At 45.2% G+C, this 16011-nt stretch overlaps 1 protein-coding gene across 31 annotated transcripts in view; it reads left to right on the top strand.

Annotated features, from left to right (window-relative positions):
- Positions 1–16011, top strand: part of LOC110504938 (uncharacterized) — a 50873-nt gene that overhangs the window by 5682 nt on the left and 29180 nt on the right. For 14 of the 31 annotated variants that reach the window (XM_090219615.1, XM_090219613.1, XM_021583829.3 and 11 more), the window contains exons 2-7: positions 9401–9547; positions 10104–10184; positions 10547–10710; positions 13500–13608; positions 14363–14443; positions 15578–15682. In XM_090219615.1, coding sequence (XP_090075741.1) covers positions 10591–10710; positions 13500–13608; positions 14363–14443; positions 15578–15682 — 415 coding nt within the window. In that variant the 5' untranslated portion in view covers positions 9401–9547; positions 10104–10184; positions 10547–10590. The remainder of the gene's footprint in view (positions 1–9400; positions 9548–10103; positions 10185–10546; positions 10711–13499; positions 13609–14362; positions 14444–15577; positions 15683–16011) is intronic. The other 17 variants (XM_090219605.1, XM_021583831.3, XM_021583830.3 and 14 more) reach the window with 3 other exon arrangements.

Here is a 16011-nt window from a genome sequence, read left to right as displayed (position 1 = left end):
CATATTGTATTATAGTTGTGGACATAAAATAAAACATTTTACCAGGTTAGTCTCATTGTTCAACTGTCTGTTTTACAAGAGAGACCTGGCCAAAATGGCAGCACACAAAGTTGCAGACACATTTACATCATAAAACACGAAGAGCTACAGTTTAAAAAAAAAAAAAAAAACCATTTACATACAGAAAAGCAAGTTGTTTTGGGGAAGTGTGGTGCAACTGTGGGTCAGAACATTGATAGCCCTCTTTTATTTTCCATCATAGTGTTCAACGTAACTTTAAACACATTTTGAAATGGGATGAGCTCCTGTCGTTTTCGGACCTTTTCAAGCTCGTTCCAAGTGGACGGGGCAGAGTCCTAAAAAGCTTTTTGCCCTAGCTCTGTACGGGCCTTAGGCACAATCAGCTAGACACAGTCATCTGTGCACAGACAATAGTTTTCATTTGACTGCTAAACAATGTAGTTACAAAAGTAAAATGGTAGCTGTCTCAATATGGCCTTATAAATAAAAATGTACCAATGATTTAATCTCTGAAGAGCTAACGAAGGCCAACCCACTCTCATGTAGAGGGTACAGTGATGTGAGAGCTTTGGAGTTACAAACCTCAGCTCCTCATGGCTTTTATTTATATTTATTTTTTTATTGCAGAAAAAACAGACAATTGCAAAATAAATGCAAAACTCTTTCTGGATGCTCAACACCAAGTACAGTTAATGTATTTTTTGTTTCATCGGGTAATGATTAGCACGGTAATACTTATGGATCATTCTGAAAAAGACCTTTGACCTTAACAAGCAGGTATTTGTGTGGTAATAACCAGACTTTTTCCCCCAACAGATATTATTGACAAATGTATTCCAGTAAGTCGTGACATAAGGAATTGATTCTATATCCCTTTTAAATAAAGCAGGGATGTATCTGTTGTTCTGAGGGAGCAAGGAGAAACACATTTTCCCTATTGGAGAGTCAACTGGATTAAGCGAGGGCAGGTCAAGAAGGTGAGGTCTGGTTACACCTCTAAATAACATGAGAGTTCCAGATGGAATAGCATCAGACTATGGCGAACTCTCTAGGTGTGACAGGGATATTGTAAAGAGTAAAATTCCTTATAATGATTGATTATATTGGGCAACCTTGCCCAGTTCCTCTTTTCAATTCTAGGAGGAGTGCCATGCTCTAATTTAATGTAACTGTTCCCATTCTCCTCATGTTATTGTCCAGCATGCGTTATGTCACAGGGACAAACATGTACAAGATATCACCATACTCAATTACAGGCACGAAAATAGCGGAAACGAGCCTCTTTCTCTCTTCAAAAGAAAAACATGACTTATTATGAAAATAAAAACCCAACTTGAACCTTCGATGTGGGTTTTAAAGGTGAGACACTCATCTATCAAGTGACCCAAGTACTTGTAAGTTGCTTCTTTTTATACTCTATCTGCATAGTGACTATACATGGGAGAGTCTGAGGTTTCAACTTAGATTTTGTGAAAACCATAAACCTTTTCAGCATTTTAAAAGCCACTTCAGCTGACAGAGCTGAGTCTGGACAATAGTAAAGGTAGATTGCAGTTCTTCTAAAGGCCTTATTCAATGTTGCGGCACAACAATAAATAACTGTTGTCAGCATAAAAATGAAAACTAGCATTTGACACGTCATTATTATACCAACATTATTAAAGGGATTCTTCGGGATTTTGGCAATGAGGCTATTTATCTACTTCCCGTAGTCCGATGAACTCATGGATTCCATTTGGTCTGTGTGCGGTTTGAAGAAAGTTGCTAACTAGTGATAGCGCAAATGCTAACTAGCGATAGCGCAAATGCTAACTAGCGATACTAGCGATAGCGCAATGACTTGATGTCTATATCCATAGATTTCTAATTGTGCTAAAACTAGTTAGCATAGGCTCGCAAAACTTCCTCCAACGTTCTTCATACTGGACACAGAGACATACAAATGGTATCTCGAAGTTCATGTGACTCATTGCCAAAATCCATGTGTCCCTTTAATATAAATAGAGAACTGTGGTCCTGCCCCCTTCTGGACAGTTAACCTATCTGGTGTCTTGCCATCAGAACTCTATGTCCAGTTTCTGACACACAGCTTTTGAACCAAGAGACTGCCTGATCAGATAATTCTGTGTTGGCAAGTCTTTGCAACATGTCATGATCAACTGTGTCAAATGCCTTTGATAGATCGATTAATAAGGGTGCCGTTTCTTGTCCATGGCATCAATGATATATAATTAACAACATTTGTTGCTGCAGTAGTAGTGCCATGCTGTTTTCTGAAACCTGATTGAAACGTAGATAAAATGCCATTGAAACGTAACTCCAATTGACATTGACATTGGCTAGGCAGGCAAATTTGTTGTGTGTGCTAATGGTTTTGCTTAATACCTTCACTCTGTTACCATTGCTGTTGTCCCCATTGACATTACTGTTATAAAAACGCCACCCACGCTCTTGTCCGGCTTTGTGCTGCGTCATCCAGTCTGTCTGATTTACTGCAGCCAGCCCACTCGGGTCTAATGTATGCTTATCAATGCAAATCTCCATAGTGATGGATGCATGTGCCCTCTCTCTCCTCTTGTCAACTCTCCTTTCAGTATGCACAAGGACACCTGGCTCTTTCAGTTCTACAATACGTGGTCCTGTGTGGCTCAGTTGTTAGAGCATGGCTCGAACCCAGGGTTGTGGGTTCGATTCCCACGGGTGACCAGTACGATAGCAACAAGTCGCTCTGAATAAGAGCGTCTGCTAAATGACTAAAATGTAAAATATGTGTAAATCTGTGGTGAAAAGACCTGAATAAAAGCATTATATTCAATTGAAACCCCTATTGCATTGTCCAGTTAATGTAGGCTAGTCTATGACCAATATTAACTTTGGATAAATTGATGGTATCACTTGCCTCCCAGGTGTGGCAGAGTTAATGGGTATGGACTGGAGCATAGGTGGTGTAACCAGGGACTCAGTCCTTTTATTGTTGCTATGGTGTACTGTTATTTGCATGCTTTGTGCTGGAGGAGAGGGCTCACTGTTTGCCCACTGTTCTCCTTTGTGAGTGACCGAGAGGATGAGGACAGTGACTCAGACAATCCCTTTTGCATATTCTCTATATCCTCTGGCCTGCTCTTTTAATCTGCGTCTGTGAGGGTAGGCTGCACCTACTTCTAATCACGCTATCACACAAGCAGGGAATTATTTCAACTTGTTTTAAAGATGACCGTCTTCAGTGGAACTCTTTTTGGATCGACAATCTGAATGACCACTGCCTGGGCCAAGAGTCTGTCTATGAATAGTGTGAACACTCCAAAGGAACAGACCCCTCAAAAGAGCCCCAGATGTGAATTGAACTATCTCGAGAGGTTGTCTGAGTTTGGTTCGCTTGAATTCTGTGCCCCAAAAAAGGGACCAGATCAATGTGAACACAAGGCTCTCCACGTTTGCTTGTCATTATTCCCACACCACACAGTAGACTACTGCAACACCATTTCCCCTGCCATAACCCCTCACATTGGTGAGAGAAGATGATGTGCAGGTTCGTGGGAAAAGAATGTGTGCTGTTTATGGATATTGATTAGAGATTGTCAAGGATGCACAGATTCAAATATATAGTTTTGTACTGACATGTTCAGATTATTTTTTATTTCACCTTTATTTAACCAGTTAAGCTAGATGAACAAGTTCTCATTTGCAACTGCGACCTGGCCAAGATAAAGCATAGCAGTTCGACACATACAACAGAGTTACACATGGAATGAACAAAACATACAGTCAATAATACAGTAGAAAAAAATTAAACAAAGTCTATATACAGTGAGTGCAAATAAGGTCAAATAAGGGAGTTAAGGCAAAAAAAAAAGGCCATGGTGGCGAAGTAATTACAATATGGCAATTAAACACGAATGGTAGAAGTGCAAAAGATGGATGTGCAAGATACTGTGGTGCAAAAGGAGCTAAATAAATACAGTATGGGAATGAGGTAGATGGGCTGTATACAGATGGGCTATGAACAGGTGCAGTGATCTGTGAGCTGCTCTGACAGCTGGTTCTTAAAGCTAGTGAGGAAGATGGGAATCTCCAGCTTCAGTGATTTTTGCAGTTCGTTCCAGTCAGTGGCAGCAGAGAACTGGAAGGAAAGGCGACCAAAAGAGGAATTGACTTTGGGGGTGGCCTGTGAGATATACCTGCTGGAGCGTGTGCTATGAGTGGGTGCTGCTATGGTGACCAGCGAGCTGAGGTAAGGCGGGGCTTTACCTAGCAAAGACTTGTAGATGACCTGGAGCCAGTGGGTTTGGCAATGAGTATGAAGTGAGGGCCAGCCAACAAGAGAGTACAGGTCGCAGTGGTGGGTAGTATATGGGGCTTTGGTGACAAAACGGATGGCACTGTGATAGACTACATCCAGTTTGCTGAGTAGAGTGTTGGAGGCTATTTTATAGATGACATCCCCGAAGTCAAGGATCGGTAGGATGGTCAGTTTTACGAGGGTATGTTTGGCAGCATGAGTGAAGGAAGCTTTGTTGCGAATTAGGAAGCCGATTCTAGATTTAATTTTTGATTTTGAGATGCTTAATGTGAGTCTGGAAGGAGAGTTTACAGTCTAGCCAGACACCTAGGTATTTGTAGTTATCCACGTATTCTAAGTCAGAGCCGTCCAGAGTAGTGATGCTGGATGGGCAGGCAGGTGCGGGCAATGATCAGTTGAATAGCATGCATTTAGTTTTATTTGCGTTTAAGAGCAGTTGGAGGCCACGGAAGGAAAGTTGTATGGCATTGAAGCTCGCCTGGAGGGTTGTTAACACAGTGTCCAAAGATGGACCAGAAGTATACAGAATGGTGTCGTCTGCGTAGAGGTGGATTAGAGAATCACCAGCAGCAAGAGTGACATCATTGATGTGTACAGAGAAGAGTCGGCCCGAGAATTGAACCCTGTGGCACCCCCAGAGACTGCCAGAGGCCCAGACAACAGGCCCACCGATTTGACACACTGAGCTCTATCAGAGAAGTAGTTGGTGAACCAGGCAAGCTAATCATTTGAGAAACCAAGGTTGTTGAGTCTGCCAATAAGAATCTGATTGACAGAGTCGAAAGCCTTGGCCAGGTCAATGAATATGGCTGCACAGTAATGTCTCTTATCGATGGCGGTTATGATACCGTTAAGGACCTTGAGCGTGGCTGAGGTGCACCCATGACCAGCTCGGAAACCAGATTGCATAGCGGAGAAGGTATGATGTGATTCAAAAATCTCAGACGATACAAAAGAGAGGTTGCACAGGCTAGTAATAGGGGTTGCAACAATTTCGGCAGATAATTTAAGAGAGGGTCCAGATTGTCTAACCTGGCTGATTTGTAGGGGTCCAGATTTTGCAGCTCTTTCAGAACATCAGCTATCTGGATATGGGTGAAGGAGAAATGGTGGGGGCTTGGGCGGGTTGCTGTGGAGGGTGCTGGGCAGTTGACCCGGGGTAGAGGTAGCCAGGTGGAAAGCATGGCCAGCCGTAGAGAAATGCTTATTGAAATTCTCAATTATAGTGGATTTGTCTGTTGTAACCGTGTTTCCTAGCCTCAGAGCAGTGGGTTGCTGGGATGAGGTGCTCTTATTCTCCATGGACTTTAGTGTCCCAGAACGTTTTTGTACTGCAGGGTGCAAATTTCTGTTTAAAAAAGCTAGCCTTAGCTTTCCTAACTGCTTGTGTATATTGGTTCCTAACTTCCCTGATAAGTTGCATATCACGGGGGCTATTCGATGCTAATGCAGAACGCCACAGGATGTTTTTGTGCTGGTCAAGGGCAGACAGGTCTGGAGTGAACCAAGGGCAAAATCTATTCCTGGTTATACCATTTTTTGAATGGGGCATGCCTATTTAAGATGGTGAGGAAGGCACTTTTTAAAGAATAACCAGGCATCCTCTAGTGTCGGGATGAGGTCAATGTCATTCCAGGATACCCCGGCCAGGTCGACTAGAAAGGCCTGCTCGCAGAAGTGTTTTAGGGAGCGTTTGACAGTGATGAGGGGTGGTCGTTTGCTCGCAGACCCATTACGGATGCAGGCAATGAGTCAGTGATCGCTGAGATCTTGGTTGAAAACAGCAGAGGTGTATTTGGAGGGAGAGTTAGTTAGGATGATATCTATGAGGGTGCCTGTGTTTACGGATTTGGGGTTATATCTGGTAGGTTCATTGATAAATTGTGTGAGATTGAGGGCATCAAGCTTAGATTGTAGGATGGCCGGGGTGTTAAGCATGTCAAGCATTTGTTTGCAATATGTTGATCTATAGGCTAAGATAGCTTCATAAGCTGTTTATTGATTGTGGGGTTTGAATAGTGTGAAGACAACATATTTGGTGAGAATCCATAACATGGTCGTGAAGTCCATTCTAGCTCTTAAAGGGGCAGTAGCCTACATTGGGTGTACAATTTTTAATTATTTAATCAGCAGTTATTCTACTGGTATTTTAATGTTACCAATACTATTTACATGTTCATTTTATCTTCTGATTACATCTTTTTAATAAAATGCTATCTATTAGCTTCCAAAATGTAAGTAGGTAAGTATATCTAGTTGTCCGATAGCACATTCTGATGGAGTGGCTTGTCCTGTATTTTTACCCAGAGTGCATTGAGTGAATGTTGGAAAAATACACCGAACAAAAATATAAAATCAAAATGTGAAGTGTTGGTCCCCATGTTTCATGAGCTGAAATAAAAATATGCACAAAAATAATCTCATTTTGTGCACAAATTTGTTTACATCCCTCTAGGTGAGCATTTCTCTTTTGCCAAGATAATCCATCCACCTGACTGGTGTGGCATATCAAGAAGCTGATTTATACAGCATGATCATTACACATGTGCGCCTGGGTAAAATAAAAGGCCATTCTAAAATGTGCAGTTTTGTCAAACGACACAATGCCACGGACGTCTCAAATTGAGGGTGTGAGCAATTAGCATGCTGACTGCAGGAATGTCCGCCAGAGAATTGAAAGTAAATTTCTCTACCATAAACTGCCTCCAATGTCATTTTAGAAAAATGTGTCAGTACGTCCAACTGGGCTCACAGCCTGTAACCACACCAGCCTAGGACCACCTCATCTGGCTTCTTCGCCTGCGGATCGTCTGAGACCAGCAACTCAGACAGCTGATAAAACAGTAGTATTTCTGTCTATAATAAAGCCCTTTTGTGGAGAAAAGCTCATAGTTGGCTGGTCCTGGTGCCCCACCCATGGCTGTACTCTTGCACGGTTGTGTAAAATCCATAGATTAGGGCCTATTGAATTCATTTAAATTGGCAAATTTCCTTATATGCACTAATTCAGTAAAATCGTTGAAACTGTTGCATGTTGCGTTTTTATATTTTTTGTTCAGTGTATCTTGGTTCCTTTCTAATCAAAGCAATGTAAATGCATAGAGTACTCGGACCTAACGAAGTTTAATTTAACCAGAGTCGGATGAACTGGTGAATACCATTTTTATGTCTCTGCGCGCATTTTGTAGGATGTTTCTATCTTGCATTTGCGCAATTGCTAACTAGCATGAGATGGTGTGTTGTAAGAGTCCCTTTTAGGCCGATGTGATGAGGTTTTGAAGTTCATCTAGTGGATGATTCCTTATCTGCACCAACTTGGATTAGATTATTTATTTTTCCTCTGTTTCATACATTCAAGAGCTGTATAATGGCCTACCTTAATCTAATTTCACACCCTCTCATTGTGTTTTGTTATTCCCCTGAGGGAAGGATGGATGCTAGTCACTAGCTCATGAGACACCACTACTTAACCATTCACCCCAAATGTGTAATCTAATACTAAGCACCCCTCAGTTTCTAAAGAGGCAGTGGGTTAGCTCATTTGTGTATTAGACCTATCTTGTGTCTTATGAAGGTAGGTATCAGATAGTCATAAGGCCATTAAAACTTTTCACTTAACCTAGGATTCCCACTCTGTGAAGCGTGATGAAAGTAAACTGATGTCCACTTCCTATGGGATTATCAGCAGACTTTGACCGAGTCATTCATCTGTGACGACCTGAGTGAAATATATTGATGCTGTTCCATTGAAGACTATGGTATTGATGCAGCTTTGTTTGTTTGTCGTGTTGGTTTTGTCCTCCCGTTGACTTTTGCTATCTACTCTGTAAAGGCCAATGGCTAAAGATATACATCAATGCCAGTCCGTTTGGGAGTGGAAGAGTGTTGAATTTACAGATCCATTGTCTGTTGTTTTGAGGTTTCTCTTCTCCAGTCAGAACCACACTGATATGGGCTAATGTAAAGAGCTGTAGCATAGTCCTCTTCTGTAGTCCACTTCCTGATTTGGAGTTTCCACTCACTGATAACCTGCCTTTGGTTTTATTGTGTTCATATCCGGATGAGTTTTCTCCCGCAGATTCTCGTCCTCTGTATATGAGCTTTCCTGTACTATGCACTCCCACTCAACAAACAGCATGGCAGATAGCAGTGAACACTGAGCACCATCAGGGTCTTGTAAAGAGGGCCATTGTCACCACTCCCCATTGGATAATGCTTTAGTGTTGCCATACTGTCTCACGTTAAGGAGAAGCAGAGGTGCTGTGGGGAGTAGGGTTCATGGTTCCCTTCTGTTGCACTAAAGTTGTTTGTATGTGACATAAAGGCATTTAGACAGGACATGTTTTTTGTTGACGTTGTTATCCGCTGTCTCAGACTCAGAAATTTAAGCATGATGGCTACTTTACTATCCCATACACTCATGGGGCTTTGCTAGCCTATAGCACTGAACTGCAGAGACAATGTTGCTGTTTTAATGCCAATTTCATCAAATTCTGCACATTTTGCCATCGGGAGGAGAATATTTGACTTATTTTTTAAATTCTAGTTTCCTGTAATTCTACACGTTTGTCATGTGGCTGAGAGTGAATTCTGTATTTAAACAAAGTAACTGCAATTATACACATTTTACCATGGCTTATGCCTTGTTCATATGTTATCTGAGGGACTCAAACATTAAAACAAAGTCAATGGCGGGCCTATGCCATGACATTGTTTTAAATTTCAGGTTCTTCCTGGGATGTTTGTATAGAAAAGCCCAGCACTGTTAGTGTCGTGACCAAAGCGCATCTGACCCAGTGTGTCACAGAGCCCTGTGTACAGCTGCCTGGCTGACCATTGACGAGGGGGTGGCTAGAGGCTGACTAGATTGATTGTTCTGTAGTGTTAAATCATCTGGATCTCTCTAGAACATGCATTCCTATGGAGGATAAACAAGGCACAGTGTAAACTGCTTGCTCAGCAGCTCCTTATTCCAAAATCATTTTCATTTCATTAGATGTCTTTTTTTAAATTTATTTTTATTGATCATGCTAGACCGTGTGACTCTCTCTCTCTCTGTGTGTGTGTGTGTGCTTACAGCTGCAGCTGCGCAGGTACAGGCAGAGGAGCGGCGCAGCCTAGCAGGGAACAGCCCAGGGCCAGCAGCAGCTAACACGCCATCCCCAGCAGCAGTAGCAGCAGCTAACACGCCATCCCCAGCAGCAGCAGCAAAGTCTCCCCGACCAGGTAACAAAAAAAGCCCCTGCCTTCTGCATCTGTATAAACCCACACTGTCACACACACGAAAATAGAGTACACACATGTATATATTATGCGTAGGCATACATACCACCAGAATGAGTCCTATGTCACCCTAAGCCTCTGCCGTATTTCAAGGAGGCCTAGCTAATGTTATGTTTTTATCATGCGCTAACATGATCTTAACCTCAGTAGTCATAAATTAGGCCTACCTGCTATAATTCATTGCAGAGTAGCCTAATCAGTCCCTCTGTGATTCCACGATCACTGTTTTATTTTTGTGCAAAATCAATAATTCCCTGGAAATGAGGGCTTGGAAATTTGACCGATCTTCGCACTTTTCCCATGTTACAGTAATACGACTCAAAGTGCATTAATGTGAGGTAGGCACATGATGGACACATCTGCCTGTTAGGTCATTCACTCAGCGACACTGCAGCTCATTATAATCCACCAACGATGCTCCACCCATGTTCACACTTTCTCCACTGCGTGTGAAGGTGAGTGTGTTCCCACTTACCTGTGTGTCTGTGTGTGCATGCAGTCATTGATGGTGCTGCACTAAGGATAGACGAGCGTCTTCGAGTGGCGAAAGAGAGACGAGAGGAGGCCGATAGGCAGCAAGGTAAGAGCTCAGTCTGAATGGTGGTTCAGAATCCAACAGAACATTCTCGTAGCGGTCTCAGGAAACCTGTACACCATCCTCTTTAATGGGCCCAGTCTCGGACCCTGACCGTTTCAGCCCTAATCAAATCATTGGATTAGCAACATACACAAGTACATACATTGCAAGTCCTCAGAGGCATTTCCTGTTAAGACAGGAAATGCCTTCTTTAGAGTGTAAAGGGACCTTACTGGGAGATTTAATGAGGTGACCTCTGGGCTGGTCACAAAGTAAACGAACCAATGTGTTTTCCCTCTGTTTTTTCATCACACCCTTTCACACTGACACACACTTGCACCCTCACAACCCCGCCCCATCTTTAGCTACGAAGGAAACTCAGATCCTGGAGCGGGAGCGTAAGGCCAAGATGCAGGTGGAGCGTCAGATGGAAGAGCGCCAGAAGAAGCTGGACGAGCAGCGCAGGAAGGAGGAGCAGAGACGCTCAGCCGTGGAGGGGAAGAGGAAGCTAAAACAGGAGGAGGAGAAGGTACAGGCCCCTGGGGTCATCCTCAACACCAGGGCGCACTACAGATACAGCTGGTATTATTGGGATATATTCTAGTTAACTGGTGTGTGCAGTGCTGGGCATGGAACCTTTTGGTCCACCAGCTACTGTGGCAGGTAGATGAGAAAAATAATTGATTTCTGCTACAATTACTGCTGCATTTATTTTGGTGATAAATGTTCTCATAATTTACTTAATTCTTATTTATTTGCTAATGGGAGTGAAATGCTTGCACTGCGGGTCCCAGACCACCTGCCAACGTGGCTGGAATAGACATCTTACCCGCCGATGTCAACACCGACCCGTATTTGGCATGTGTTAATTTTAGCCCCTGAGATGCAGTGGTTTGGGAATGATACAAATGTGTCTGAACCAGGCTATGCAGATGTACAAGTAAGCAAGAAGAATGTATTTCAATTGGTACTGGTGAACTTAACTCATCATAATTGGCAGAGTTAATGCTATGTCTCGGTTAGAGCATGGGTGAAGAACTTCAGTGAAGTCTGCATACTTTGGTACGTGTTATGAATGAAACCATATCCTGTTTTAGCTTCTTTTCATGGGCGTCTGCTGCAGGAAGCTCAGACACTCAGAGTTCTTATTCCAGACACTTTGTTATTAGTAGCCTGCTGCTTTTCACCGCTACAGCGGCCCCAGAACAATTTAGTGATGGTCGTGACATCTGAAAGATTTTAGAATTTTCAAGATATTTTAGGGATATGTGTTTTTGTTTCAAACAGAACAGACTATTTGGCTTGATCTCTCATATGACGTTATCTGACATCTTGTTTGTCTCTCAAAATGATCTCCATCACTTACCCCCTCTCCCATCACTATGGTCATATTATAGTGAACTGTTATTGTCAGCTAGTCAGACAGAAAATGGCATTTCACCTTGAGTTACCGACTCGAATCATTCTGGGACATATGTTCGTGTTGTTATTTTTGTCCCATTATCTGTTTGACATTGTTTATTTTGGTTTGGGAGACCAAGATTATTTCTGAATGACTGCATTCTACCAATGTGCCCATCTCTCTCCATATCTCTCAATCTCCCCCTCTCTCTCTCTCTCTCTCCTCTCCTTTCCCCCCCTCTCATATCTCTCGCTCGCTATCCCCCCCTCTCTTGCTATCCCCGCCTTTCTCTCAATATTCCGCTCCTCTCTTTCGCTCTCTCGCTCCCCCGTCACTCTCTTTCGCTCTCTCGCTCCCCCGTCACTCTCTCTCGCTCCCCCGTCACTCTCTTTCGCTCTCTCGCTCCCCCGTCTCTCTTTCGCTCTCTCGCTCCCCCGTCTCTCTTTCGCTCTCTCGCTCCCCCGTCTCTCTTTCGCTCTCTCGCTCCCCCGTCTCTCTTTTGCTCTCTCGCTCCCCCGTCACTCTCTTTTGCTCTCTCGCTCCCCCGTCTCTCTTTTGCTCTCTCGCTCCCCCGTCTCTCTCTCTTTCGCTCTCTCGCTCCCCCGTCTCTCTCTTTCGCTCTCTCGCGCCCCCGTCTCTTTCGCTCCCCCGTCTCTCTCTCTTTCGCTCTCTCGCTCCCCCGTCTCTCTCTTTTGCTCTCTCGCTCCCCCGTCTCTCTCTCTTTCGCTCTCTCGCTCCCCCGTCTCTCTCTTTCGCTCTCTCGCTCCCCCGTCACTCTCTTTCGCTCTCTCGCTCCCCCGTCACTCTCTTTCGCTCTCTCGCTCCCCCGTCACTCTCTTTCGCTCTCTCGCTCCCCCGTCACTCTCTTTCGCTCTCTCGCTCCCCCGTCACTCTCTTTCGCTCTCTCGCTCCCCCATCACTCTCTTTCGCTCTCTCGCTCCCCCGTCACTCTCTTTCGCTCTCTCGCTCCCCCGTCACTCTCTTTCGCTCTCTCGCTCCCCCGTCACTCTCTTTCGCTCTCTCGCTCCCCCGTCACTCTCTTTCGCTCTCTCGCTCCCCCGTCACTCTCTTTCGCTCTCTCGCTCCCCCGTCACTCTCTTTCGCTCTCTCGCTCCCCCGTCACTCTCTTTCGCTCTCTCGCTCCCCCGTCACTCTCTTTCGCTCTCTCGCTCCCCCGTCACTCTCTTTCGCTCTCTCGCTCCCCCGTCACTCTCTTTCGCTCTCTCGCTCCCCCGTCACTCTCTTTCGCTCTCTCGCTCCCCCGTCACTCTCTTTCGCTCTCTCGCTCCCCCGTCACTCTCTTTCGCTCTCTCGCTCCCCCGTCACTCTCTTTCGCTCTCTCGCTCCCCCGTCACTCTCTTGCTCTCTCGCTCCCCCGTCACTCTCTTTCGCTCTCTCGCTCCCCCGTCACTCTCTTTCGCTCTCTCGCTCCCCCGTCACTCTCTTTCGCTCTCTCGCTCCCCCGTCACTCTCTTTCGCTCTCTCGCTCCCCCGTCACTCTCTTTCGCTCTCTCGCTCCCCCGTCACTCTCTTTCGCTCTCTCGCTCCCCCGTCACTCTTTTGCTCTCTCGCTCCCCCGTCTCTCTTTTGCTCTCTCGCTCCCCCGTCACTCTCTTTTGCTCTCTCGCTCCCCCGTCTCTCTCTCTTTCGCTCTCTCGCGCCCCCGTCTCTCTCTTTCGCTCTTTCGCTCCCCCGTCTCTCTCTTTCGCTCTTTCGCTCCCCCGTCACTCTCTTTCGCTCTCTCGCTCCCCCGTCACTCTCTTTCGCTCTCTCGCTCCCCCGTCACTCTCTCTCGCTCCCCCGTCACTCTCTTTCGCTCTCTCGCTCCCCCGTCTCTCTTTCGCTCTCTCGCTCCCCCGTCACTCTCTTTCGCTCTCTCGCTCCCCCGTCTCTCTCTCTGTGTGTTTGTGCTGCAGGAGCACTATGAGGCGGTGATGCGGCGGACCCTGGAGCGCAGCCAGAGAGTGGAGCAGAAGCAGAAGAGGTGGTCCTGGGGGGGGCTTTCAGAGTCAGACAACCGACCTGGTAAGGAACCCTCCATCATACCATTCCAACTGCTCTCTATACCATCTAGATAGGACTACAAAGTGTATAGGACTCCACCTGTGTGTGTGTGTGTAAGAAGTTTCTGTTTCTGCTTGTCTGACAGCGTCCCGCCGACACAAGTCGGTTAAACTTGCTGATGCATCCTCACATTGACTGGCTCGTTATTGGTTCTCTGTCAGCTGGAGTTATGTTGATTGGCTCTGTTTCTCAATGTTTTCTGTTTTTATTTGAAGTCTTGACTGCCTTTAGTTAATGAAGCATACTATTAATGTGCAGTGACACAGCTGCCTCACTCTATCACAAAAAAGTTCAGTGTTTATTTCAGGCAAGGCATTTATTGTACATCTAGGGGCAGTTTCCCAAGAATAGATTACACCTAGTTCTGGATTTAAAAACATGATAGAAGATAGTCTCCATTTGAAAGTGCTTTTCAGTCCAATTGTGCTTAATCTGTATCAGGGAATCCAACCCATACTGTATAAAACCAATGTACTTATTAGTATAGGTCCAAAATATGTACGTTATCAGTCTATTTATTAGACATTTCTGTGGTCCATCCAAGTCTTATGATGTGAGCCTGTTTCCCAGCAGTGTTGTGGGCTCTGATGGTCAGAGGTGAATCTATTGATGTTTGTCAGCCAGCCCTGTTCCTCTTCCACTCTGTCCATGTGAGGAGAGGGGGGGTGGTGTTGTCTTTTCCCCTCTCCCTGCTGAGACCCTTTCTCACCCACAGGAGACCCTGACGCAGGCGCCTCCTCTCCAGTAGCTATAGTTATCTCCCCCGCGTCTCCAGAAAAGCCCCCCAGGACACAAGGTGCTGGTTGATACCTGTACTATACCTACAGTACAGTAGCATGGACTGGCACTGTTATGTTATCCACTAGCCCTTTTCTTAGTCACTCACTGCCTCACTAATATCTTCCTGTTCTCCCAGGGATGGGTTAATGTTGCTTGTATGCACAGATCTAGGATCAGCTTACCCTCCCCCAATCCTAAAATGAACCGTCAGGAGAGAATGCAAGGCTGACCTTAGATCAACATGTAAGGGGAACTTCACTGTTGCTTCTGTCCCACATGCCTTGGGCTCGCTGAATGGAAATGCAGCCTGTGGGCGTCCCCACCTTCTTTCACTCTCACTCACACTTTAGCACTTCCAGGTCAGCTGTCACATGGAGGCACTGAGCTCTCTGAGCAGCACTACTGTTGACTGTTTCACGCATGTGCCAACTAATGTCCATGTTCTCTTGATTGTTCACCTGTGGTGTCTATTCAGTTGATATTTTCTGGATTTTCAACTCTTTCCACTAACTGCTGTGCCTGGCTAAGAATTGTTATGGCTTTGGTCTGGCCCTTGATGTTCATGTATGCCTCACTTTTATATCCATGGCTGATCAAAAACTCATGCTCTCTTGTCTCTCTGCAGCAGACATATAGGCTGCATTTAAACAGGCAGCCCAATTCTGATATTTTTTCCACTAATTGGTCTTTTGACCGATCACATCAGATCTTTTTCAGAGCTGTTCTGATTGGTCAAAAGGCCAATTAGTGAAGAAAAAACCCTGAATTGGGCTGTCTGTGTAAACGTAGCCATAGTAACCAATATGTTTTGGAACATCAAATTACAGTATCTAATCACAATACATCTAGAATCGTGAAAGTCACAATACATTTCTGCACCAAACTATCGTGATAATATCGTACTGTGAGGTCCCTGGCAATTCCCATCCCTATTGATCAATGTTTGGTTTAAACATTGCCCCGCCAGTGAGGTATACCATAGACATGAGACTAAATGAGTGTTGAATATTAGCTGCCGGCAGGGCATTCGGAAACTGCAAGAACCCTGCCCCTATCTCCCTCTTTCCTCTCCCCCATGCCCAGTCTCCTAGTGGTCCTCCTGTATAACTCCCTCATCCCTCCCTGTCTGTCTGTCCCTGCCTCCCCTTAGCTGACAAGCGCTCTACCTCCACCATGAACCTGAAACAGCCGGCCGATTCTGGCATAAACAAGCGCCTGTCCTCCTCCGCCACGCTCATCAAATCACCTGACAAAAGTAAGTCCCTACCCACCCTCATGTCCAGCCACTGTCACAGTTGTTGTCAACCTTGTTGACCCTCTTCTTCCTATGTCCAGGAACTGAGTGACAAGCCGATCAGAGGAGCATTAAGAGACTGGTAAACAAATGCTGTGGCTCGCGGTCTCTGATCTCAACCAATGACAAACCCAGCATGAACTTGTGATTCCATTGCATCCATTTAGTGCTCCCTTCCACTTTTTAGTGCACTTTGTGACACAGGGAAGTGTCTCAGAATCATAAGGAGGGGTGCCAAAGGATCCGTAATCTGTTTATGATCTACCTTCTCTCTCTCTCTCCTCTCCTCT

The sequence above is a fragment of the Oncorhynchus mykiss genome, chromosome 25 (assembly GCF_057628025.1).
Source record: "Oncorhynchus mykiss isolate SJ-2025 chromosome 25, ASM5762802v1, whole genome shotgun sequence".
NCBI classification, from domain to species: domain Eukaryota; kingdom Metazoa; phylum Chordata; class Actinopteri; order Salmoniformes; family Salmonidae; genus Oncorhynchus; species Oncorhynchus mykiss.
The sequence above is the reverse complement of the archived record's forward strand: the minus strand, read 5'-3'. Positions and strand labels throughout refer to the sequence as shown.